Raw genomic sequence first — 24963 nt, 5'->3', positions numbered from 1 at the left:
AATCAACATGATACACATATATTATCATCTTTAGTAATTGTGTATTAGTGACAACATATGATAATTAAAGCATCTTAATATAATAAATCAACATCGTACAAGGATCTACATAAAAAAGTATATTCCATTGATGTTAAAGCTGTCCACATATTACATTTTGATAAAAGTAGTTGCACAAAGAAAATACATAAAATAGACAAATTGTGTATGTACTGTATCAAAAGTTTATATCCCCACAAAAAGTCATTGGCTGTTGCTATGGCATTTACCACAGTAAGTTCTTCATGCACCTATTCTTTCCTGTCTTTATTTTTCTGAAAGACATACCTGTACCTATGACTGGTACAAATTTCTTTCACCTCTGCAGCACTTCATTGCTATTATGCTACAGTTGTATATTCAAGGCTGCATCAAACTCATTCTTTGGCATCCCAAGCAGCATCTGCACCTGTTTCCCCGCCCTATCGACCGCCTCCATGATGTACTCGTTGGTTGGGTCTTCATCCCGTGCTTCATGAGAGAGGATGACATGCTGGGCATTGCGGGCCACGATGCAGTAGAAGAGGGCCTTCAGCTCCACTGCAGGAACCTCGGCGGCGGACATGTAGCCCGAGATGATTTGAGCGGCGGCCGCCAGCTTGTCGCCGGGCGTGGTCTGGGACAGCATCAACTCGGCGACGGTGATGGCCAAGTCGTAGATGAGACAGGACACGGCCACCTCTCCGAAGTCGATGATACCCGACACTGCATAGCGGTCCTTGGAGAGGAAGGTGGAAGGATCACATGCCTCTGAGTCCCGCCCGGATACAATGATGTTATCCTCGTTGAAGTCTCCATGGATGACACCTGCAAGATGGCAGTCGGGAGAAGTAGTGGGGAAGGATGAGTTATATCATTCCTGCACTTCAAAGACCTTGCACTAAGTAAAATCAATGATGAATACACTTTACATAATGCATGGCCACAAATGAGAGACTGAGTATTGACAGGGTTGGTCTTTACATTTTGCGAAGGGAGGAAATGAATTGGTAATTTTGACAAAGCTATCAATCAACATACATTTACACAGAAAAAAATATTCTCAAAATGAGAGGTTAGTCTGAAGGAAGAAAGTAAAAAGAAAGCTCGTTGAAAAATGTGCACAATTGACTGATGATATCATACTGGATAGATGCCGACATCCCACAGGTCTTATCTTTCTCATCACTTTTCCACTCATATAACTTGGATTGCCACATGATCTGTAACGATGTGTGAAAAGATTTTTTCCTTTTCTTTGATAAATAAAAAACAACCTTTTAAAGGGGTTTATTGCTCATGAGCATAATTTTCAAGGTTATCCCTCGATCAAATTTACTGGCCCATTAATCAACAAGCAGAGCAAAGGTATCATCTCTTTCTTCATCCTTCAGTAATCTGAGATACCAGTCTACTTTTCAATAATATACTTGTAATTTGTTCATAGTTTATCTTTTGCCTGTCAGAAATAGAATTATGCAATCTTGGTCATGGCTCTCCATCCCTACGAGTGCAAATTGCAGGTGGTGTCTCCTTGGTTAGATCACTCCAAGAGTATTAAAGGGATTGTATAGCTTTGGTTGAGATGGGGATTCAGATTTTAACTTTTAGTGCAATGTCTAGAAACAACATACATTCAATATTAAATAACATAAACATCTGAAAGAGGAATTGAAATCTATTTGATGAAAAAATGGCCGAGATATTCAGAAACGAAGAGGTCCTAATAAAAGGTAGGACCTACCTTTTATTAGGACAACTTTGTTTTACTTTGTTTTTGGATATCTCTGCCATTTCAAAACCCAATTTTTATAAAATAAACTTTTAATTCCCCGTAGAATTGTATGTTCTGTAATATTTCACATAAGTGGTTTCTAGTTATCTTGCAAAAAGTTAAAATCTGAATCCCCATCTCAAACAAAACTCTGCCATCCCTTAAAAGTTGAAAATTTAACAAAGAATACCTCTGCGGAACTGTGGGATGACAGGCACCACGTGCTGGTCAAACAGGTCAATGGTCTTCTCGAAATCCATCCTCAGCTGGCTGTCCTCTACCAGGCTGATCAGATGGCGCTGACCGCTCAGCTTATCCGGTGACCACTGGCCACTGCAGTAGGTGGACGGGTGTTGACTGTCGTATTCCTCAAAGTCCTACAAATGGCACCAAGAAAGGAATTAGCAAACAAATCAGCCTCACTCAACTGCATACACATCCACACACATACACACAAAACGATATGGCAGCTTTATAATACAATGTAGCAGCAATTAAAACCATTCCAGTAGTCCATTATTTTTCAGGACATGCGGTTACTGCTACATTCGTAACAACTAATGTGAGCAGGGGCGGATCCAGGGAGGACCGCAACCGGCGCACGCCCCCCCTTTATTTTTTGTTGAAACAAAAGAAATAAAAAGAAAAAATGGGGGGAGGGGTGCGTGCGCCCCCTCTTTACGGAATTCCTGGATCCGCCCCTGGTGAGTGCATGTCTTTAATGCAACAAGTAATTTATATCTCGTTATATAACTTTCATATACTTTTGTTGACTTGCTATGGTTAAAAGCTACAGTTTACTCAATTGTATCATGCTACAGTTAACTCAAGGTACACCTTACCAATATCTAATTGTTTCAACTGTTTTGTGTTAGTGAACTATATATGAACATATGCATTTCTAAGACCTGAATATTATCAGCATTTCTAAGAACTGAATATTATAATCATTGTTGTTTACAATACCAGTCAAGAGGCCTCCTAACTGGGAAGGGTTGTTAAAAGTGTTTCCGTAGACTCATGCACACCACCCTACTCAAAACCCAGTGTGTACATTATACCAAACCATGTAAAATCATCCTACAAATTAAACATTCAAAACAACAGGTGATACACACATGCTAAAACACTTCCGAGACAAACCAGGAAATTAAAGGAAAAAAGTGCATGTGTGCATAGAAGATGCAGCACTCGATAACAAGACCAGAACAGTGCGATCCACTTTTGTAATCAAGCAAACTACAACTAACTGGCAATGTTTTGGCTGCACAATCAGAAGAATCTATCTGGGGCTGGTTCAAAATCAACAGTTTTGGAAGGGAAATGAGATCCCTGTGATTACTTCTGGTGATTTAGATGTCATTTTTAGGCAATGTTTATGGATGCTAGAAGGGTTTCAGCCAAAACACATTCCAGGTAAGCAGGCTGTGGTTCTGGTTAGTGTATAGACCCTATTTTTTCATGGGGCGTTTATTTTTGTGAATTCTGCAAGTTGGATGCTACATTGATACTGTGAATTCAACAACAGGCAAAAATAATAACTCTGATCCTGGCATGACTGCGATGTGCACACATGCACTTCTCAATGCATTACTGTACTACACATATGCAAATTTTAACCACTTGTGAAACTGTCAGAAAGTCCTGATTCACGAAAAAATAGACTTGCTAGATATACTGCTTATACAGTAAGTGGTGAAAATAACACATACACAGTGAATTTTGTTACAATTAAAGGGATCGTACAGTTCTGGTTGAGACCTAATTTCAGGTTTCTAACATTTTTAGATGAGATAATGAGAAATCTCTTATGAAATATGAAAGAGCATGTAATTATATGAGGAATTCAACGTTTATTTGATAAAAATTGGGTTTGAAATGGCTGAGATATCCAAAAAAGAGCTATTCTAATAAAGTGTGGGACCCACACTTTGTAAAGATCGCTTTGTTTTACTTTGTTTTTGGATGTTTCAGTTATTCCACACCCGATTTTCATCAAATAAATTTTGAATTCCTCTTAAAATGGTATGCTCTGTGCTATATTATAAGTGTTTTCTTGGCATCTCGCAACAATTTAAAAGCTCAATTCTCATCTCCACCAATACTGTACTATCCCTTTAAGCAGTGCTCCTGCTAAGAAGTTTCCAATTATCAGGTCAGCACTGTATTCGATGTATCTCTTTTCTTTTGAATACCTTTATCACCAAGTTGCACTAAAGAGTTTCTATCAGTGGAGATGGACACTTTTTTAAAGCAAAATCTAGTTTTACAAGGCAATATGACATAAATATATGACAAAAATACCTGTGTCTTTGAGTACCTTGCTTTAATTAAAAAGAAAAAAGAAGAAGACACAAACAAAGAAAAAAATACAAACTGAGCTGTTATCTCGATATTTTCTTAAACATTGTCCCACCAAAGAACCTCTGTTGCACATTCTGGCAAAGTACATCAATCTCTACCCTTCTGTTGATGGAGGCAAATATAACAGGGCAATATAATGAATTGAATGTAAAAGAGGAAGTGCCTATCTGAAAGGGTAATAGATCATGTTGAATGCTTGATCTGGTACTTACCATGCCTCAACTTAAAAATTCATATAATATATGCACACAGGAATAGGAGGAGGTTGTGGGAACATGAAAGGTGTGTACAAAATGCACATACATGTCTATGTACCAATATCTTCCAAGAATCCGAAGCCACTAGGGGGGAAAAAAAATGAAATCACCTAACCACACCCTTTTTGAGCCTACAGTACATGTGCACTGTACTATCAGGAAAATATAAGTAATAATTCAGTTGGTTGCTGACTTTACAAATACCGATATTGCATCCTATTGTGCTGAACTGTTTATTTATGTGTACTTTGGCTTACAAAACAAAACAAAAAAAAAAAGCAGAAGAGCAAAACAAAGTCCTTGAGTTCTCTTAATTTCAAGCAATTTGATTTTGTAGTTGCTTTTATGAACAATTTTTGCCTTTAAAGTATTTAACACAAGTACTCACCAAAGAAATGCATGTGATTGCCTTGTTTTTTTGGTACAAATTTGAAAGTTTAAATAGATGGTTTTTGTGGTATGCCAAGCATATTACAGCAAAACAAAACAAAACAATACAAAACAAACAAAATGATTACGAAAGGTCAATTAGAGGGAAACAATGAGTGATTCACAAAGTGTTGGTGAAGTTAGTTGGAAGCAATGTAAAATTACTAGCCCATATGATATGGTAGTTAAATTGTTATGAATGTAAGAAGATAGACAAAAAGAGAGAAAGGAAAGAGAGAGATACATATAAAATATAAACATGTATATCTGTCACAGAATACCAAACAGGCAAGCACTGCACGTGAATTCTCAGCATACAATAAGATATGAATATGCATGCATTCTATTTTTATAAAGAACAATATCCACAGCTTTCAGAAATCTTCAGCTAAGAATTTCCTAGCTGCACGAAAACTAGAAATGTCGCTATGGCGACTGACGTCTCCGCCATAATGCATGATTCTCCCAATAGGTGTATAGTACAATGTCTTCACAATGTGTGATGACAGTTTCACATAACTGGCAAAATACTGATATGACAGGTTTGTCAGAAATGTCTTGAATGTTCACTTTCCTCAAACTGGGTTTGCTATAATTGTCTAAGAGTGCAGGTACACATATTTGGGGAATTGAGGATTTTTACTTGACTTCTGACTGACCCTGTTACAAGTTTATGCACAAAGACTCCAACTCTCTCGCCGAAAACCAATTTTTGCAAAATCTCCTGTTCTCCCGCTGGAGATTTAATTTCTCCCGCCCTGGCTCTGTGTCTCCCGTTGGAAAGGATTTCTTACTTATTGCTTTTGTATGTTGAAAAAAAAGCCTTTAATAGCACCAGAGAGCATCAAGAACCCTAGGAACTTCGCGCTTAGCACACATCAACTTGGAGTCTCCCGTTTGCAAGGGGTTTCAGGCGGGAGAATCTCCAGATCAGAAGGTGCTTTGGGTTGGAATCTCTGTATGCATTAAGTAATTTTCAAGGTATGAAGAAAGAGTGTAATTACAGTATGAAATAGATTTTTTTTTTTAAAATCAAAATCTGACCTTTGACCCTTAACTTTTGACCTTTGACCTTCTGGCTGGAAATTTCCCAGGGAATCTCCATTAGGCAATACATGTATATATTAAGTTTTAAAACTAATAATGCAAGCATTGCATATACTAGTATATGAGGGAAACAGTAAAATTTTGAGGAGTTGACCTTGACCTTTGACCCCTGAATATTGACCCATGACCCCTAAATTCCCTAGATAATCCCTGCCAGTCAGTACCTGTATGCATATGTACCAAGTTCCATGAAGATACATTGAACCATTTGAGAGAAAAGTGAAATTGCAACATTTTCACCTAACCTTTGACCTTTTGACCTTTGGCCTTATGACATGAAACTCTCTCTGGAGAATCTTTCAGAGTAGTACATGTCTACACTAAGTTTCAATAAAATACCTTCGGGGATTGCATAGATTTGGGGGAAATAGCAATATTTTTAGCATTTGACCTTGACCTTTTGACCTTTGATCTCTTGCCAATGTCACTAAAATCTCCTCAACTAATAACCCCATCATACATCATCCTTGGACCAAGTTTGGCGAAAGCTGCTTCATCCAGTTTTGAGTTATCACGTAATAAGATACATTTTAGGATTTGACCTTGATCTTTGACCTTTGACCTCTGTCCGATTACAATAAAAAACTAATCATGTAATTGTCCTATCATACATCATCGTCGGACAAAGTTTGGTGAAATTTGCTCGATCCAGACTTGAGTTATCGCGTAAATGGATACGATTTCATGATTTGACCTTGACCTTTGACCTTTGGCCGATTTCACCCAAAATCTAATTAAGTAATTGCCCCATCATACTTTATACTTGCACCAAGTTTGGTAAAATTCCAGTCAATATTTCTCAAGTTATCGCGTAAACGAATGCGGACGGACGTGCTACGGACGTACAACCCGAAAACATAATGCCTCTGGCACCACTTCGTGGCAGAGGCATAATAACTCCATGTTGCTGTATAAGCTGTTATTTTCACGATCGGAGGGTAAAATTTTCGTGAATTTCGCAAATCACAGCTGAACTGCAAATTTATCAACATGCGAAAATGTCAAGATGTGCTAAGGTTAAAGTGCGCTTATGAAGGCCTCTGTGTCAAGTCACGTAAACAACATCTCGCGAAAATGTCTGAAACCTCCTCATTCGCAAAGATATCTGTACGCGAAAATAACAGCGTATACAGTATTCACAGAGTGATGTACAAGTGCTATCTACAAGATTCAAAACATGCAAAGTGGACAAAGCATTCACTCATCAGCACACAATCATCTTTGACAATGAATGCATGGTCAATTTATGTTTCTCTTTGATATACAGTAGAAAAGAATTCGCCGATACCTTTACCAACCTTATGAGCTCTGCATCAGCATTTGGTCCTTTTATAGCTGCCTGCTTGACAGGGGAAAAAAAAATGACGAAATAATTCTCTAAAGACCTGGGAATGAATATTGAATTGAAGCACATCAAAGAAACCTCACAAACTGGAGAGACAGAGAGTATTACATGGTATGCATAAGAGGGTAGGGGAGAGACAGTGATTACGAAAACAAACTAAACTAAACACACTGGAGGAAGGGGAACTGCTCCTGAAAGGGCTAGCAAGATTATGAAGTGTAGAAGTCAGCATGATATATTACATGGAGTTTTGGATTACCAGCATTTACTTGCTGATTAGTTGTCAAAGTTAATTTGCAGGATCTGGGTATGCTTTAAATCACCTCACTGTTTTACCAGGAGCAGCCGAGAGAGAAGTACAACAAGCCCTGATTGATCTCACGTTGGACTTCGGTCTTCACCAAATCCATGACCAACCAACCAGGCAGGAATATATGCTGGACCTTGTCTTCACCAACAACCCTTCCCTTGTGAAGAGTTCAAACAGCACACCAGGCATCAGTGACCATGCTATGGTTGTCACAGACTTTGAGATCCTGCCCCACATCGTTAGACAAAACCGGAGAAAATGCTATATGTTCCAGAAAGCCAAATGACCTGAAGTCAAGCAGGATATTACAGAGCTATCTTCAATGATCCAAACTAAAACTCAAAACAAGGAGGACATTGAACATGTATGGTCTTTCTTCAAATCATCACTGTTCAAGATTCTGGACGAAAATGTACCCTCAAGGATTATGAAGGGAAGGAAATCTCTACCTTGGTTTTCCCATAATTTGAAACGCATGGTCAGGAGGAAGAAGAGACTCTACAGAAGGACAAAGATAACACAAAGCCCTGAAGGCAAGAAGAGTGCTTGGAAAAAGTACACAGAGTTCCAGAAAAAGTGTAAGAAATCATTCAAGGAGGCAGAAGAGAACTTCATCCTTTCCTCAGTACTTCAGGGGCTGGAAGAAAACAACCCAAAGCCATTTTGGAGATACGTGTCATCTAAAAGGCAAGATCGCACCGGAATACCTGCGTTGAAACAAGCAGGAAACCTTGTACATGATAGCAGACTTAAGGCCCAACTTTTCCTCCATCAGTTAAAGTCAGTCTTCAGCCACTAGACATTCACCCCTCCTGAAACGCCAAATGTCTCTAGGCCCCGAAAGATCCAAGACCTACACATCACGGTTGCAGGTGTTGAAAAGCTGCTTAACAATCTTAACATCAACAAAGCAGCCGGTCCTGATCTGATACCAAACACCGTATTGAAGGAGTGTGCAGCTGAACTTGCTCCTGGCCTCACTGCAATCTACAGGTCATCATTAAGCACTGGGTCGTTACCATCTGACTGGAGAGATGCACTTATTTCGCCAGTCTTCAAAAAAGGTGACATTCATCAACCCTGTAACTACCGCCCAGTCTCCCTTACATCAGTTATATGTAAGCAACTAGAACACATTATTTGCCGCCATATTTGTAAGCACCTTGAAGATAACAACATTCTATCCACATTAAATCATGGCTTCAGATCTGGCCACTCCACTGAAACTCAACTCCTCACTGTAGCGCATGATCTCTTGCTGGCCCACGATAAAAAGACCCAGATGGACATCATCATACTGGATTTTGAGAAAGCCTTTGACACCGTGCCTCATTCCCTCCTTCTTCACAAACTTCGCCTTTATGGTATAGAAGGCCCTATCCACCAATGGCTCTCATCATTCCTCACCAAAAGACAGATGAAGGTAGTAGTAGAAGGGGAACTCTCCGGCTCAGCAGCAGTCTCCTCTGGGGTACCACAGGGAACGGTATTGGGCCCTCTACTCTTCCTATGTCACATCAATGACTTACCAAATGTTGTCAAATCCCAGATCCGTTTGTTCGCAGACGACTGTGTCCTGTACAGGCCAATCACATCTCAACGCGACCATGTCAGATTACAAGATGACCTGTCCAGACTCCATGACTGGGCACGTACATGGGGGATGAGATTTAACACTGCAAAGTGCCAAGTGATGAGTATTGACCAGAAATCGTCACACTTCTACAGCATGGACGGTCACATCCTAAAGCAAACACCCCAAGAGAAATATCTAGGAGTTACATTATGTGATGATCTGAAATGGACCCCACACATAAACAGTACCACCAAGAAAGCAAATGCAGTTCTAGGACTACTCCGTCGCAATCTCCAATTTTGTCCAGAGCAATGCAAACGAACAGCATACATTGCCCTAACACGCTCGGTTTTGGAGTATGGAGCATGTGTGTGGGACCCACATCTTCAAAAGGACATCGACAACCTTGAACAGGTACAACGCAGGGCTCTCCGTTTCATCACAGGAGACTACACATCTAGGACCCCTGGCTGCATCACCAGCATGAGGCAGAGGCTAAACCTACCCACCCTAGCATCAAGGCAGGTACTTAAACTATCATCCTTCTTCAAAGCGGTCGAGGGGTTGGTCCCGGGTCTACCCATTGAAAATTTTCTGACCAGAACAAGACCTAAAAGAAATATCAAAATTAAACAGTTCAAAGATCACAAAACTCAGAATATTCTTGAAAGACAAGTGATAAACCACGATAAAGGGTTTACAGTTCATCATTGTAACACAGAGCAATATAAACATTCATTTTTTGTGAGCACCCCCCTCGCTTGGAATCACCTCCCAGCAACAGTGATCAACAGCCCATCTCCAGAAGTCTTCAGAAGCAAGATAGAAAAAAGCCACCTTCGTTACGATTAATTTAGTTCGCGCCCTCTCTCCCCGCTGCACTATACCACACGGTCCGGCAGCGTATTGATCCAGATCCAGATCCAGAAGATGTGGGATGGACGGACAGACAGACACACAGATAAACTTTATCATAATGCCGCCAACACCCTTCGGGGGTGAGGCTCAATCTGGTTGAGCCGAAAAGTAATTGCTGTCACTGCTTGACAATATTTACAGCTGCATTACACAGCGCCTGTAAATGTATCAAACGTTTTTTCGTCTGTCATTCACTATTGTACATGACATTTATTGGTATGTATTCCACGTATATCACAATCTTCAAACAGGAGACTTTCAAAGTCAAAGTGCTCTCTGAATAAGCATGCCTTTGTCATGCACATAAACTTGTCCAGTATACTATCAATTTCATAAACTATTGATTAAATCTGGCTTGGGAAGAACTAAAATCTGCAGTTTTACACATCTTTTCAAATTGCATATTAATGTTCATAATTCATATTCATATGGTTATCTCTAGAGTCTGTAACCTTATATTTAGAAGCGTTGTATTTAGGATGCCATTCATTTATAGCACACATCACTAATCATTGTGCTAAGTGTGTTGTTATTACCTCCGCCAAGGGAGGAGGTTATGTTTTCGTTACCGTTGGTTTGTGTGTTTCTGTGTTTATTAGTTAGTTAGTTTGTCCGTGTGCAAAATAACTCAAAAGTAGTAAACGGATTTTGATGAAACCTGCAGGAAAGGTTTAGAATGATACAAGTAACAAATTATTAAATTTTGGTAGTGATCCGGCAATTTTGGGGGAATTTCTGAAGGATTTTTGATATTTTGGCAGGTAGGGTCAATGAACTTGGGAGTTCAGGTTGTGCGTATTTGAGGTTTGCATGCTCGCACTGAAGTGCGTGCTCTAGTTTCTGCTAGGGTGAGGCGCGCCTTGAAGCTGAGGGTTTATGACGTAACAAAGGCTTCTATATTGGGAAATCGGGCGACTTTCAGTACACAATGCTATAAATACGTATGGGTGGAAATCACTGATATCTCTATGGAAGAACTAGATCAGTGGTGGAAAATGAGCTGCATGCTTGGCGGAGGTCTGCGCTCTCATAGTGCTTCTCTAGTTATCAATACTTTCAAGCTTATTGACCGATTCTGTGACGCGCTATGTGTATTTTTGGCATGGGCAGCGCCATTACTGCGGTGTCTCAGCTGACCCCCCCCCCCTCTCTCCCCCACCCCCTCCCTACATTAGCACCGCAAGGAATGAAAGACTGATGTATGGTTGTTTTAGCCAATGGGCGTCTCGTACTGAGCACGCGAATGCTTGCTTAGTGCGCGAACCTTTGTTACAAGTGCGGGATAAACATGTTGCCCGTGGGGTGGGGGAAGAGGAGGGGGGTCGGCTTGGACACCGCAAAATGAGCTAATGGCTGCGCCCAGTGCCACAAATTGTCTGCTGCCCTCAACGAACCCGAATCGGTCAATACATCTGCCTGGTTGCATCTATACCATTTTCATAGCTTCCAGGGTGGTATTGTTTCACAACTGTCTATTTATCCCTCCTTTGCTTCTCTACACCTGTCTTTACCAGTTACCTACCAATAATCTAATTCTTTTAGATTTAATTACTGAAACTTTGTTATATCATTGTTTCATCTTTAACCCTATTCTAACTGGGCTATTTGTTTTTACTGAGGGGGGGTCAATTTGACCCCCCCTTCAGATCTCGGCCGCCGATCGCGCGATCTCCGCGAAATTTTGCCTGAAGATAGAGCTGGATGTCAACTACAAGATTACATGGTCATACAATAGAAAAATATTGCCTTTCTATTTTTAATGAATTAATTATGCAAATTTGTGCATGAAATCATATTTTCACCTATAACTCCATTAAAAAGACTGGAGGATTGCTAAATTTTTGTGTCAGAATTCCTCAAGACACATCAAACAATTTTTGTGTAAGAAAATAACACAATCGAAATCAATTTCTTTTGTTTTTTATTGTTTTGTTAATTTCTTATGTATTTTACTGTTTTTTGGACCTTTTGTTTTCTATTATTTTTTGCCAAAATTTGTTGCAGGCACTTTTTCAGGCTTATCTACACTAGAATTGATTAATTTCAATGGTTAAAAGTTGAAATAATCTAATTTATATCAATTTAACCATAAAACACAATTTGCATTGGATTTGCACACGTTATCATGAATTTGAGCTGTTTTTTGGTTGACATGCATATGCAAAACATTACGTAACTTCAAAACGGTGTACCTGGACGTCGCAAATTTGGTCTCAAAATATGCGGGAGACTTCAATGAAAAAAGTCGTGAAACGACGCGGCAAAATCTTTGCGCTGCAAAATCGTGGCGCGAAACGTCGAGGGGGGGGGGTCAATTTGACCCCCCCCCCCCCCCCAGTTAGAATAGGGTTAAACTGAAAACAAGACACATTTCCATACTGACCAGCTGAATTGAATTTTTGAATTGAAATTATTTGTCACATTTTGCCGCAAAATACAATACATATCCATAGTGCATGGACAAAACATATGTTGAAATCATCAAAATACAATTTGAAGCATAAAAACTAACTACAAAGTATATGCAATGTTGTATGAGCTCGTAAATAAGAAGGTCAAATCTAAATAAATGATGGACTCAAGGCTTTAAGTATATAACAAATAAGAGAGTAAAATATGATAGAACCAACTGAAAGCAATGCTTGTACGTACTAGTTGGTTTCTTCATTTGAGCGCACATTTAGTTTACATAGGAGAGAACAGAATTCTTTGAAACAAAAGTTTCTGTTATCCATTAAGATAAAAATGTTCAATTTCTGCTTTGAATAATTAATCATGATAAACAACAAAGGGGAAAAGAGACAAAAACAAGGTAAAGTGCATCATGTTCAAATACTTTTTGTAAGCATCTCTTTAATACAGGGTTGAGAAAGAATACATGGACATGTCAAACTGGATCTCAATTTGCCTGAATGCTGATGAAGAGAAAATGTTGTTATCAAGTTATCACATGAAATGAAAGTGGTGTCATACCTTTTTAACAAGAAAGATTTTAATCTGCTTTTGAAAATGGGGAGGGAAAGGTTAATACCTGACGACCTCAGAGAGGCCATTCCATACTTAAGGACCATTAAGCTTGATTGTTTTCCTTGGCAAAAACTGTTCTTGTTAGTGGTAAACGGAAAGAATGGCTTTGTGTGGTTGGTTTCTACGCATGGTTTACATAAGACACTGGGGAAATCATCTGTGGATAATTCATGGATAAACACACCAATTTGCCATATTATAAAACAAGAATAATTTCCCCATTTTGTATACTTTATTTGAAAAGATTAAGTTGTTCACTATTCTAATGGCATAATGAAGTATGAGCATTCTATTTCAATTTCCATAGGTGCGAGGCAAGTTCGGGGGTGAAAATCAGTATTTCCAAGGACTCCCATGTCATATATATTCTCGATTAGTTATAATATTCTACACATCCAGAACTTACCTGCGCAAGGGTGTGAAAGTTTGCAAGATGTCTACCACAGTCGTAGAACACACCCGGAGGGACAGGTTCCAGGGAGCTCAGCAGTTGGCCAGGTAGGTAATTTAGGAGAACTACCATATATGAGCTTTCCTTCGCTTCTTCGGGGTCTGGAAAAAAACAAAAAAGGGAAAAAGGAAAACAAACAAAAACAAGTAGAAAATCTTCTTCATGTTTCACATGGGGCAGTAGTACTGTGTGTTGACTGTTGCTAGTCACCTAGGATAAACAAGGCATCTGCATCATACAATGTATGCCCCTTTGTCCAGTGTGTGTGACAGACCATTTCACCAAGTTTATTCCCTGATAAACTCATGTAGATTATGGTAGGATGCTGGAAGAAGCTGGCATGACGTAAGTTTCAAGGGTTGGTACAGCATTGGTGGAGATATGAGGATTGGGCTCACAGTGTATAACTTTATGCGGGAAACCAAGAAACCCCTTATGAAGTTAACATAGAGCATACCATTCTAAGAGGAATTCAAAGTTTATTAGACAAAAATCGGTTTTGGAATGGCTGAGACATCCAAAACCAAAGTAAAACAAAGTGATCCTAATAAAAGGTGGGTCCCACCTTTTATTAGGATTGCCCTGTTTTGGATATCTCAGACATTTCAAAAACAATTTTCATCAAATAAACGTTGAATCCCTCTTGAAATTACATGCCTTTCATATTTCAGAAGAGGTGTCTCATTATCTCACCAAAAATGTTAGAAACGTGAAGTTAGGTCTCAACCAACATTATACGATCCCTTTCAAGTCAAGTTGCTGATTTATAAGAATTTGGAGGTTTGCTCCTTGATCCTGGGGATGTGTGAAGTGATGTCACTTACTGCACATGCGTCACCTGCGACTTTCACAATCGTGATGTCCATTATACATGCATGTCTTATCTGAGGAAGAGTGTTTGAAATGCTGCTGGACAGAGGGGATGGGTAGCTAACATATGACATTCCAGAGCTGATTGTAAGAGGATTGATAAAAACACACACAGTCACATGAATTATATTTATAAACAAAAACAAGATTATACTGGTCATTTCAAAGTAAGAGATACTGACTGTACAACTGCAATGTGAAGCAATACACTATCAACTGTCAACACTAATGCATAATACCTCGCAATACATACTTTCTTGAGGTGTATTTTTTTTTTCTGCCTACAATCATAAAATAGCTGTACAATGCACAATGGTACTATTTCTGCTTGACTGTACACTTTCCCCTTCAATTTACTTTGAGCAAAAATTTCCAACTATTGAACACCTCTGCCCTGATAGAAAAAAGAATACTAAGTTAAAATAGGGAAAGGAACACTGGGTCCTGTAAAACAGCATGGACAGAGCTAATTTGGAAAGTTGGAAAATCCAAGACCAAAATGAATCTTCTTCACTATTTTTACACTTTTATCATGACAGTTAGAATACATCTGACAATGACTTTGAACCTATACAAGTGTATTTACCTTTCAACTGCATTACACTGACGGACAAATATTCATTTCACAGAATTAAAGCCAAATATTCCTTCACTCAAATACAATGCTAGTCATAATATGACATTGACACTGCCGATATTTAAACCTTCTTCCTGACAGCCATGTTTAAGCAATTCCATTTCAAGGCAAACGATTGTACGGGGAAGAAGCACTTACCAGAACCACCATTGTCCATCGCTATTTTTTCCAGGTGCAGCAACTTTCCATGTTGACTTGTGATGGGGAGTGGGCAGCTGAACCCTTTTTGCCACAGATAGGCCATTGTGTTCACAGCCAGCTCCACCCTGTTCCCATCCAGAGAGTCCTTTGAGTTGTAAATCTTGGTGCAAAATTGATCAAACCAAGACCGATACATACAAGCACATTTATGGCAATGACACGTCACCATCATTGATACTGTATTTGAATTAACCTCAACCTGAACCTGAACATATCAGGGATCAAAACTAACTTTCTTGTCTGGAGGCCCATTCGGGTCACTAAAATCTTGAAATCAGAAATTTTGGTGGCCCGAAAAAGATGTGTAGTGGCCTGAAGAAGGTATGTAGTGGCTCAAAACTAAAGCAAAAACAATAATCCATTTTGAATCTTATAGTTGCCTGATCAGGCCATCAAAAGACAAATCTGGTGACCTGGCAATAATTTTGGGGGGCCACTAGGCCATCGCTTTATGTATCAATTGTTTACACATTTTTGCTCTAGTAAGTTTTCCACATATATTTTTCCACTCCACATACATATTTTCTTTGATCAACATCCGATGAAATGTCATCAGTTCCCACCCACCCCCACAAGCACACACTATGACATTTTTTTTTAAATCACAGAATTTAATGATTTATTTGAAAAGGTGCTGGATTCCTATAAAATGTGTGAAAATAATAATAAATTATCAAATAAATCAAAAATTGAACAAAGAAAATGGAATTCCATTAGGATTAGACCCCGAGTCCTCCAGATGCTAGCCATAAACCAGGATGTAAATTATCAATATGTGTGTATTGTGTGTGCTTTACACACACACACTACAATAGCTTCTGACCAAACAAGCATTATTGAGAATTGAGGGTTTCTGGGATGGACACTGTCCTAGGGCTCTCTATTGCTCAGTCGGTAGAGCACAGGGCTAGCATCCACAGGTCTTGGGTCGAATCCCGATGGAATTCCATTTTTTTTTTCTCAATTCTCACTTATAAATTATATGCATTTCTGGTCAGTTTCCTTTTATTTGCACTTCTTACATATTCAAAATAATAAATAGTGAGCTTGGAACTGAAATACCTGGTACCATTAGATTTCAAGAGTAGTGTGTTGGTACAAATCGTGTATCATTGCATTTTCCAACAACATGTACCGTGGTACATACTGTACATGTCTATATGTCTTCAGAAAATATCCCAAATTTCCACAAGATGAAGACAGTTTTGAGTTTATTTGCCACTCTGCAATAAACATTAGTCTTTTAATGACAGATATGGAGTTAAAGCTTTCAAATAAATATAATCAACAACATCACTGTCTGGAGGTCAGATATATGTCAATGGATAGGCCTAATGTTGCAAACCTTGACTCTCACGTGTCCAATACACCCCAATCATCACGAGTGGTTCAACCTCGTTTTATCAGATTTAGAGCAACTACTTATTAATATACAGTGGGTCTATTTTCTGAGCCATCCTTTTTTTCCCCTACACAAAGAAACATCTGGCCAGAAAAGATAAAGTCTTGCAGTGAAGTGCTTTTGCATTTTGCTCGAGAATACCTTGAGAATAAACTGGCTGGAACTGAGCTGGCGATCTCCGTCCCCCACAGTCACTGGTGTGCCAAGGTCGATGAGAAAGTTGCGATCTGCAAAGCTGTTCAATTCTTCAGCCTCCTTAGCCCTGTGGCCATAGAGCTTTTCAAGGAGGCGGCATGCTAAGGTCTTTGAGATGACAGGCCGTTGGGAATTCTCCTCGTCCATGCTCCTTGCTAGGGTCCTACATGCACCAAAGAACCAAATAACACAGTTATACTGTGCTCCTTGTACACAGTTAACTGTGGGAGCTTCGTGTTCGGCGTTCGGGCTGTGTTTCGCAGTTAGCAGCTCTCAAGTCTAATACCAAGGAAGGTTTGTTGGAAACCAGGATATGCTACTCCTAGGGTCTTGACTAAGCAGAAAAATCCATCTGACCGGAGTGAGTTTTTCTTTTTTAATCATCTTTTCTTTCTTTTTTTAAAATTATTATGGCTCTCCCAAGGCCTTTTCTTTGAAACTCAATAAACGTTCCTCGTCCTTCCTGCACAGCAGGCATGCAGACAATTTGGAGATGCCGATCCATAAATGGTCTCCATCTCCATCCATGTCAACGTGTCCCACGTCCACAGGCCAAACTGCTAGCAGGGTAGTAGGCATGCAGCACATCGGGCAATAGCCAATGCCCGCAATGGCCAAGCTACCCCGGGGCCCAGGAAACTACACCTGTCTTCATAGATCTGCCTGGCGATTTGTAAGGCCTCTAAAAGACAGCAGTCTTGACTCTTGTAGCACCCTCCCACTTTCAGCTAACTGCGACTAGCCCAAATGCTTCACGTTTGGGTTTCCACAGAATAACCGTGTTACAACTCAAGGAACACCCTGGGGTTAACTTTCACTAGTTTCAGCAAGCTTCCACTGACACTGATCACTGTATGTCAAACTCGAATATCTTGATTTCTCTATTGCAGCTTCTTTATCACAGCTACGCCCATAACCCCTGGGTGCTCCTTGTACACAGTTATACTGTGGAATGCTTCGCATTTGGCATTCGGCATTCGGGCTGTGTTTTGCAATTAAAATTACTACGCCCAGTGAAAAAGTTTGGACGAAACGCCACGCCCACACTTAATACTTATCATTAAGAATAAGAAGAAAACAAAATAAAGAAGACTAACGTTAGACTGGCTAAAGTAAAGAATTCGTACAGAAACAGAAGATGATAAGACTACGAGAGGATACTCGGCCTCGGATCACAAAATTCACATAATAAACAGTTAAGTTGAGCACACTTGCACTCGCTCGCACTCTACTCTCTATCTCATCTGCTGACTGACGTCGCCTTGACAGTGTGCAGTGATTACCGCGTGGCCGTGGACAGTCAATTCAGAGCAGAAGAGGCACACAGCAGACGCTGTCTTGGTTAACACGAAATGATGTTTTGGACTTGGGTTCATTCAGGCCGTTGATAGCTGCCAACACTACAGTAACACATGTCATCTTCTCACTATTAAAAATTTATTGGTTCTATGTGTACACTTGCACTTGTTGGTCGTTGATACGGGCATCGACAGCATCAGGTTCAACTCATTAGCGGCACCTTTTCTTCTTCAAGCTTTCTTCCGGTAAACTGTGCATCAGCAGCAGCCAGCGCGCACAGCCAGTTGCCGTCGACCGACACCCACCCACCGGCGCGGCGAGCCCCTCGCTCGCGACCGACCGAACTTCTGGGAACACCACACTCGTACACCACACTTCAGCTGCCCTCACTTCACAACGATACGCGATGCACGAGACGCCGCGATGCACGAGAATACTAAATACATTTAAAGGGCCACGATTAGACCAAACGATTAATTACAGGGGCTTGCAATAATCTTCAAGGAGCTAAATCAAAATTAGGTTGGAAAAATTCATTTTAGTTATTTTGTGTTACTTAAAAATATTGATGGTTATTCAACTAGGGGATTTGCATTGTCTATATATAGCTAAGATGTATGAATAATATTATCCGAGAACTATAAAACCAGGGAGGTGGAATGTACCTCCCTGATAAAACTCCCTATTATCAAATTCATTTTCCCGGAAGTAATCGTCTGGCCGCCGCGAAATATTTTGACCTTTGTCACGTGACATAAGGCTTTGTGAACCATCGGATCTCAATTTCTTGAGAAAGGTAAGTGCGAATTTAGAGACTTTCTTGCGAAACCGGCAAAATATGTGTATTTCAGTGAATTTACTCCTTAGATATTGAGCGATCCACCATCTTGAATGATTTTTGATTCGCAAGGTAGGAGCCATATGGAATTTGGTTCCAAAATACGGTCATAAAAGAGATTTTCCGTGAGCCCTACATGTGATGTTTCTCACGTTGTTATTGTTCCTTCTGTGTGTTCGCATGCCGTACCGTGTGTGTGTGTACGTGTGTGTGTGATGGGCAATCCAATGATGTCACCCCGACGTCGCTTGCTTGCATGGCATGTTGCTGGCTACATGGATTCTACAGAAGCGTGGATGGGCGAATGCAAACGTATACCCGGGTATGCAAACTGTGGCTTCGAGCTTCGTGTGTCGTGCCACTTTAAACGGGTTCTCCTATTTAGATTTTTTTTTTTTTTTTTCACTGATGGAGACGGGCCGCCCCGCGGTGTCCTTATGACCAATGTCACTCATGTCCATGATCATAGAAGACGACTTACTAGTTACCTCTAGACGTCTATCTGGGAAACTGTTCATGAAGAGGGCTCTGGAGTCTGGCTCATGAGGATTCCTCCTCCTCGAGCATCATGCTCATGAGCATGGCCGGGGTGCTCATGAGACCCCCGGGCGAGATGCTCATGAGGTCACGTCCCCTGTTCACTTATCATCCATCTCGCATCTGACATCAATATATTGTCGCAAGTTCACTGTGATTTTTTTGTTACATAGACATGTTCACTCTCCATGATGAAAAGGAAAAAAAAATTCTGTCTGCGCTTTTTGACACAAAAAATCAAGTTTCAGTTAACCGATGTGTGCAGCCGCCCAACGAAACACAAGTGCCAGCGGGTTCATTCAATGCAGGGCTGCCACACCTATACACAGTGTTTGTAGTTCTCTGCCTGATCCGACTCGAAATTTTCTGTGTTTTTTTTTTCTCACCTCTCGACCTACGTACATGTATGTAGCTCTCCGTGCATGAATCAGCAGATCAGCCCCATGAAAGCGAGTCTGACATCATTCTACAAATATTTGTAAAGAGAAAAAATCAGAACTAACCCGATCTTGTGCATGTATTCCAAATTAATACTAACGTTAGATTCTATTCGATATTCCACACTGATAGAGTAGTTGGGTACTCGAATTTGTCGGCAAACTAATCACTTTGTAGGTGTTATGGGTTCACTTTCTTTGTGAATGCCGCCATCCATCGGCTATGGGCACCTTTTGTGCAAGTTTCCTGCTGCAGACAGCACGCAAGCCATGCAAGCTGTGGGGTTTTCAGAGTGAGCTTGCGTACGCATGGTGTGAGATTTCTGTACATAGGACGGCTTATGCACTGTCTGCGCTGAATGCCACGGGATGCTTGCATGACAGGCGCCCAAAGGCTTGTGGATGGCAGAATTCATTAAGAAAGTGAACCTGTAATACCTGCAAAGTGATTAGCTTGCTGACAAATTTGGTACCAACCTACTGTATCGGTGTGGATGCACAAGATCAGCTCGGGTTAGTTCTGATGCTATTTTTTTGGAAAGACTTACATATGTACCCCCTGCTAAAATTGCGTGAAAAAAGCTCTAGGTTGACATTCTACAAAAGGGCGATAATTTTGATGGGGGTTAGGTGAAAAATGGGGCGTGGTATTTTTTAGGGGGGTTATTTCTAGAAAAAAAAACATCAAAAAAGTGTTTTCTCTCCTCTCCCGACCCCTTAATTCTCTCTCTCTCTCTTTCCCTTTCTCCTTCTTTTTGTCTCTCCTTTTGACGATCGCCATCTCCAGAGGACTTCCTGCAATGTACCGTAAAGACAAACATGACATACAGTGCACTCCCGTTACAACGAACACGGTTATAACGAAGTAGAACTTATGGTCCCAAAAATTATCGCCGTTAAAGTCTATGGTGCTAAATTCTCTTGTAACGAACATGGTTATAGTGAAATGTTCATTATAACAAAATCTTTTTGAGCGCCATGGACAAAAGCAAAAGAAATGTGCTCCATTATAAAGAAATGCGGATAGATTTAAAAAAAACATAGCGGAACAAGCATTTAAAGATTGTCTCTGCGTAGGCGAATGCTCCACCTCACTCTGCGTTTGTTCCCCGTGTTACGCATCGTTTTTGAGAGGAACCTTCATTACTATAATACGTTTATCTGGAATGAAATAAGGTGTGTTTTTCGAAGGTTTTTATTACGAAATACACAAATTCTGATATACCTAGATGTTCTTTTAAAAAGGGTTCCTTATTACGAACACTGGGGCGTTATTCTGAAGGTTCATTGTTAATTTTATAAGGTTCGTTAATCCGACAATAAAATAAGGTTCTTACCACAAAGGTTTGCCTATACCGAAAATGATAGGAATCTCCTGCTATTCAAAATGCTCGTTAATCGGAACATGGAAAAAAAAGTTTGTTCATTAATTCAAAACTGGAAAAGGCAAATTTAATGACAACCTTCGGAATTACAAACCTTATAGTCTTCGGATAAACGAACCTTCGAAAAAGGAACCTTTGTCATTTTTGAATTGACAAACCTTCGGGATAACAAACCTTATTTCATTTTCGGATTAACGAACCTTCGGAATAGCGAACCTCTCTCCAGAATTAGCAAACCTTCGAAATAAAGGAGCTTATTCATTTTTTGGGATAAACAAACTTTTGGAAAACGAACCTTATATCTCTTCTGGATACAATAGTACGAACTTTTGGAATAACGAATCTTCAGATGAGTGAAGCTTCAGAATAACAAACCTCATTTAATTTTGGATTAAGGAACTATTGGAATAACAATCCTTTGGAATGGTGAACCTTCAGAATAAGGAGCCTTTGGGGTACTGAACCTTAGTTATAACAAACCTTTGAAATAACGAACTGTAACCAAATCCTAAACCACCATTTTCTATAGGGCCTACAAGTACATGTGTTTTGATACTAGGCATGACAGTACAAACAACTTTATGCTCTCTCTTAAATGTAACATTAAACGAAATAATAATATATAGCATTCCATTTGACATAACTTTCCAGTGTATGATGAATATACTTAATAAATAAAACACCTATGCGTAGTTGCGTGTTTTCATCATAATCTGTATTTGTTCGGTTATAACGAAATTTTGTCATAATGAAAGAAAACTGCCGGTCTCGAGGATTTCGTTATAACGGGAGTGCACTGTAATAGATAGAGGAAACATTTTGACATAGCATACTGTCGGGTCCGGGTCTCAAACTCACTATCATGAGTATCTGAGCCCAGTGCGCTCACGATCGTGCTGCATGATGAGTTGCAACAGAGGAAATTCATGAGAAATATACAATGTATCAACTGTACTATGCTCACCGTAGATGGCGCTATTTGCATACTTTCTTCCGAGTCGTCTGCCTTATATTGTTTGCATAATAGGTGCAGTCTCAGCAAATGAAAGGAGACCTCCAGATGATTTTAAGATTTTTACATTTGATCAACTATAAATTAGTTATAATAGGCATTTTCACATCAGCCCTATAAAAATCCAAGCTCGAGATATTTTTTAATTTCCCAAGTCAGAAAATAGCTCGCTATTTCGAAACATCGGGATGATGTCAAAACGCCTACTGAGGACAGAGTTTCAGAATTTATGATAATTGGGATGAAGAATAATATTTTCAAAATTTATAACAAATTGCAATGAACAACGATGATGACATGGTGACAGGGTCGCCATAAGAATGCATGAGTTGGGGCACAACAAAAGAAGAAGGCATGCATAGATTATAAACAGGTGAACTTGCAAGCAAGCGGTATTGTAAGGGAATTACACTTCTACATTTCTGAAATATGTGAGCCTCCTATGTCATCATCCTTGTTCAGTGTAATTTGTTCAAAGTTTTTCAAAGTACATGTATTGTTTCTCTGCTCAAGAACAACTATAAATCCCACAAATCTATTCATGTAGCTGTTGATTTATGTACTACATGATGTAAAATTATGATAATCGTTTGGAATGCCCCTTGAAGTTTCACCCCAGTACAGACCAACCTTTGACTTCTTCTAGTTTTGACTGTTTTTCAGGCAATTGAAGCATTATGTGCATAAAATCAAAACCATAGAAGGTTTATTAATTTATACATGTAGGTGGATAAGAGTCTAATGTCACAGGGAATCGCGTAACCCAGGGGTGCGCGTCACCCTAGGACACCGGGGTGCGCGTCACCCTAGGACACTGGGGTGTGCTTCACCCTAGGATACCAGGGTCTGTGTCACCCTTGGACATCAGGGTCAATGTTACCCTAACACTAACCCTGACCCTAACCCTATAAGTAGGACACCGGGTCCGCGTCACCCTAGGACATCGGGGTCCGCGTAACCCTAGGACACCGGGTCTGCGTAACCCTAGGACTGCAGGATCAACGTTACACTAACACTGACCCTAACCCTAATCATAAGCTGTAACGTTAATATAACCATCAAAATAGAATTTTTACTTTCTGACCGTAAACCTGTACAAATATCTTGACTACTGGCATTCTTCGTGTTGATTTGCATTTTGGTCACGGCCGAGTTGTCTAATAATTGCTGCGAGTTAAAAGTGCAAGTTACCTTCAACAACAAAGTATGGTGTCCATCCATTGCATCAGGTCTTTGAACTGTACATTTCACTAGCAGTAAGAATCTATTTCTTTCATTGCCTGTTGGTACAGAGAACAATATATATAATTGATATACAGATTATGTAGTTTAGCAGGATTTGCGTGCATTAGCATGCGGAGTTGATCAGAAATCCAATCTCTTGAAGAGATGTAAACACTGATTTGATGAGCTTCAGACTTTTTTTGTGTGTGAGACTTCTTGTGTGTTCCAGCAGTAGAGATACAATACAACTCTATGCTTTACTACAATGTGCAATGTATTCAGTGATGAAAAGAGGACCTCACAGTTTTAGAGTGATTGTTAGTGACTGAGGTATTAAAATCCTTCCTGCTGTCCCACCAATGGAGAATATTGCTTGTGAAATGGAATATTGTTTGACAAGTTTTTTTAAAGTAAGTTTTTCTTTTTCTTTTTTAATGTGACATAGAACTTGTGTGTACTGATGTACACTTCTTAAAGTGCATACTTCTAATACTTGAGTGTGCACATGTCAGTATTAATGTTGCATTACTATGACTGCCATTAGTAGAATGTCTTTCCATACAAAGTTAGTGAATATTGAACCGGTACAGTATGTTCAGCTGACACTATGTTTTGATTGTCACTGGCCACCATTTTTGCATCATATGAAACACTCAAAATGAACCTTCATATCGTAAGAAAAATCGATTGCACTGAAATTTTCATTTTAATAACAAACTACTGTGTGTTTTCTAGTGAGTTTTCTGGAATAATTTACACCCAGTGAAGCGTGACAGCCTGTAGAACCGTGTTGTTTTTATGCCTCTGCCACGAAGTGGTGCCAGAGGCATTATTTCTCGATGTTTTGTAAGACATCCTTAAAGTCGTAATCGTCAATTGTGATTACAGAGCCCAACAGGGATACATTTTGTACAAAGTGTCTTTCACAGCCTGCTCTTGTCCTTGTGGGAGAAAGATATTCCTGTAATTTTTGGCATTAACTGAAAATGATAAAAGGGAGAATTCATCGTGACAAGAGGCTGTGCTGTGGAGAAAGGTCGGGAGACAAGCAGTTGTGAGCAGGATCAGACGGTACAATTCATGCAACGTGATACATACATGTCACAAGTGATGCTACATTTTCATTAGATATTCTCTGACGCGTTACTTTCTGTCGTACACAACTGTAGACACGCTGCATTGCAGAGTGTTTGTAAAATTTGTGCATTCACCGTAGCTCCTGCTCCAAAGTGACAAGCAGCATGTGATACAAGTGTATGAATGCATGCTGAGTGCATTATTCATTGCTTTTTGTTACAGCCTGCCATTTCAGTTTGGTGGTATTATGTTTCTTATCTACAGGGCTGTAGG

At 39.8% G+C, this 24963-nt stretch overlaps 2 protein-coding genes across 3 annotated transcripts in view; one reads left to right on the top strand and one right to left on the bottom strand.

The window, feature by feature from the left end:
• Positions 1 to 385: 385 nt before the first annotated feature.
• On the bottom strand, positions 386 to 23254 carry LOC139720367 (hydroxylysine kinase-like). Its single transcript, XM_071631734.1, has 8 exons — positions 23220 to 23254; positions 18401 to 18616; positions 16828 to 17044; positions 15222 to 15384; positions 13532 to 13677; positions 7238 to 7288; positions 1983 to 2169; positions 386 to 846 (listed from the first exon to the last, which is right to left on the bottom strand). The coding sequence occupies exons 1-8, from the start codon at positions 23252 to 23254 to the stop codon at positions 386 to 388; spliced, it is 1476 nt and encodes a 491-aa protein (XP_071487835.1).
• LOC139720348 (uncharacterized) overlaps positions 18961 to 24963 on the top strand; it is a 49871-nt gene continuing 43868 nt past the window's right edge. For both annotated transcript variants that reach the window (XM_071631715.1, XM_071631714.1), the window contains exon 1: positions 18961 to 18976. The gene's annotated coding sequence lies outside the window, so the exon portion shown is untranslated. The remainder of the gene's footprint in view (positions 18977 to 24963) is intronic.

This window comes from Diadema antillarum, unplaced genomic scaffold, assembly GCF_040938485.1.
Source record: "Diadema antillarum isolate AM-2024a unplaced genomic scaffold, OU_Dant_1.0 scf00000127, whole genome shotgun sequence".
In the NCBI taxonomy this organism is placed as follows: Eukaryota; Metazoa; Echinodermata; class Echinoidea; order Diadematoida; family Diadematidae; genus Diadema; species Diadema antillarum.
Note: the sequence above shows the minus strand (reverse complement) of the source record. Positions and strands in the feature narration are given on the sequence as shown.

Coding starts and splice junctions, on each gene's coding strand:
- LOC139720367 (XM_071631734.1), bottom strand. CDS start 23,254: ATGTCCAAGGGTGACACAGACCCTGGTATCCTAGG. Junction 18,617..23,219: donor ACAGACCCTGGTATCCTAGG/GTGAAGCACACC, acceptor AAATGTATTTAG/TATTCTCGTGCATCGCGGCG. Junction 15,385..16,827: donor CCAGCCAGTTTATTCTCAAG/GTATTCTCGAGC, acceptor TTTTGCACCAAG/ATTTACAACTCAAAGGACTC.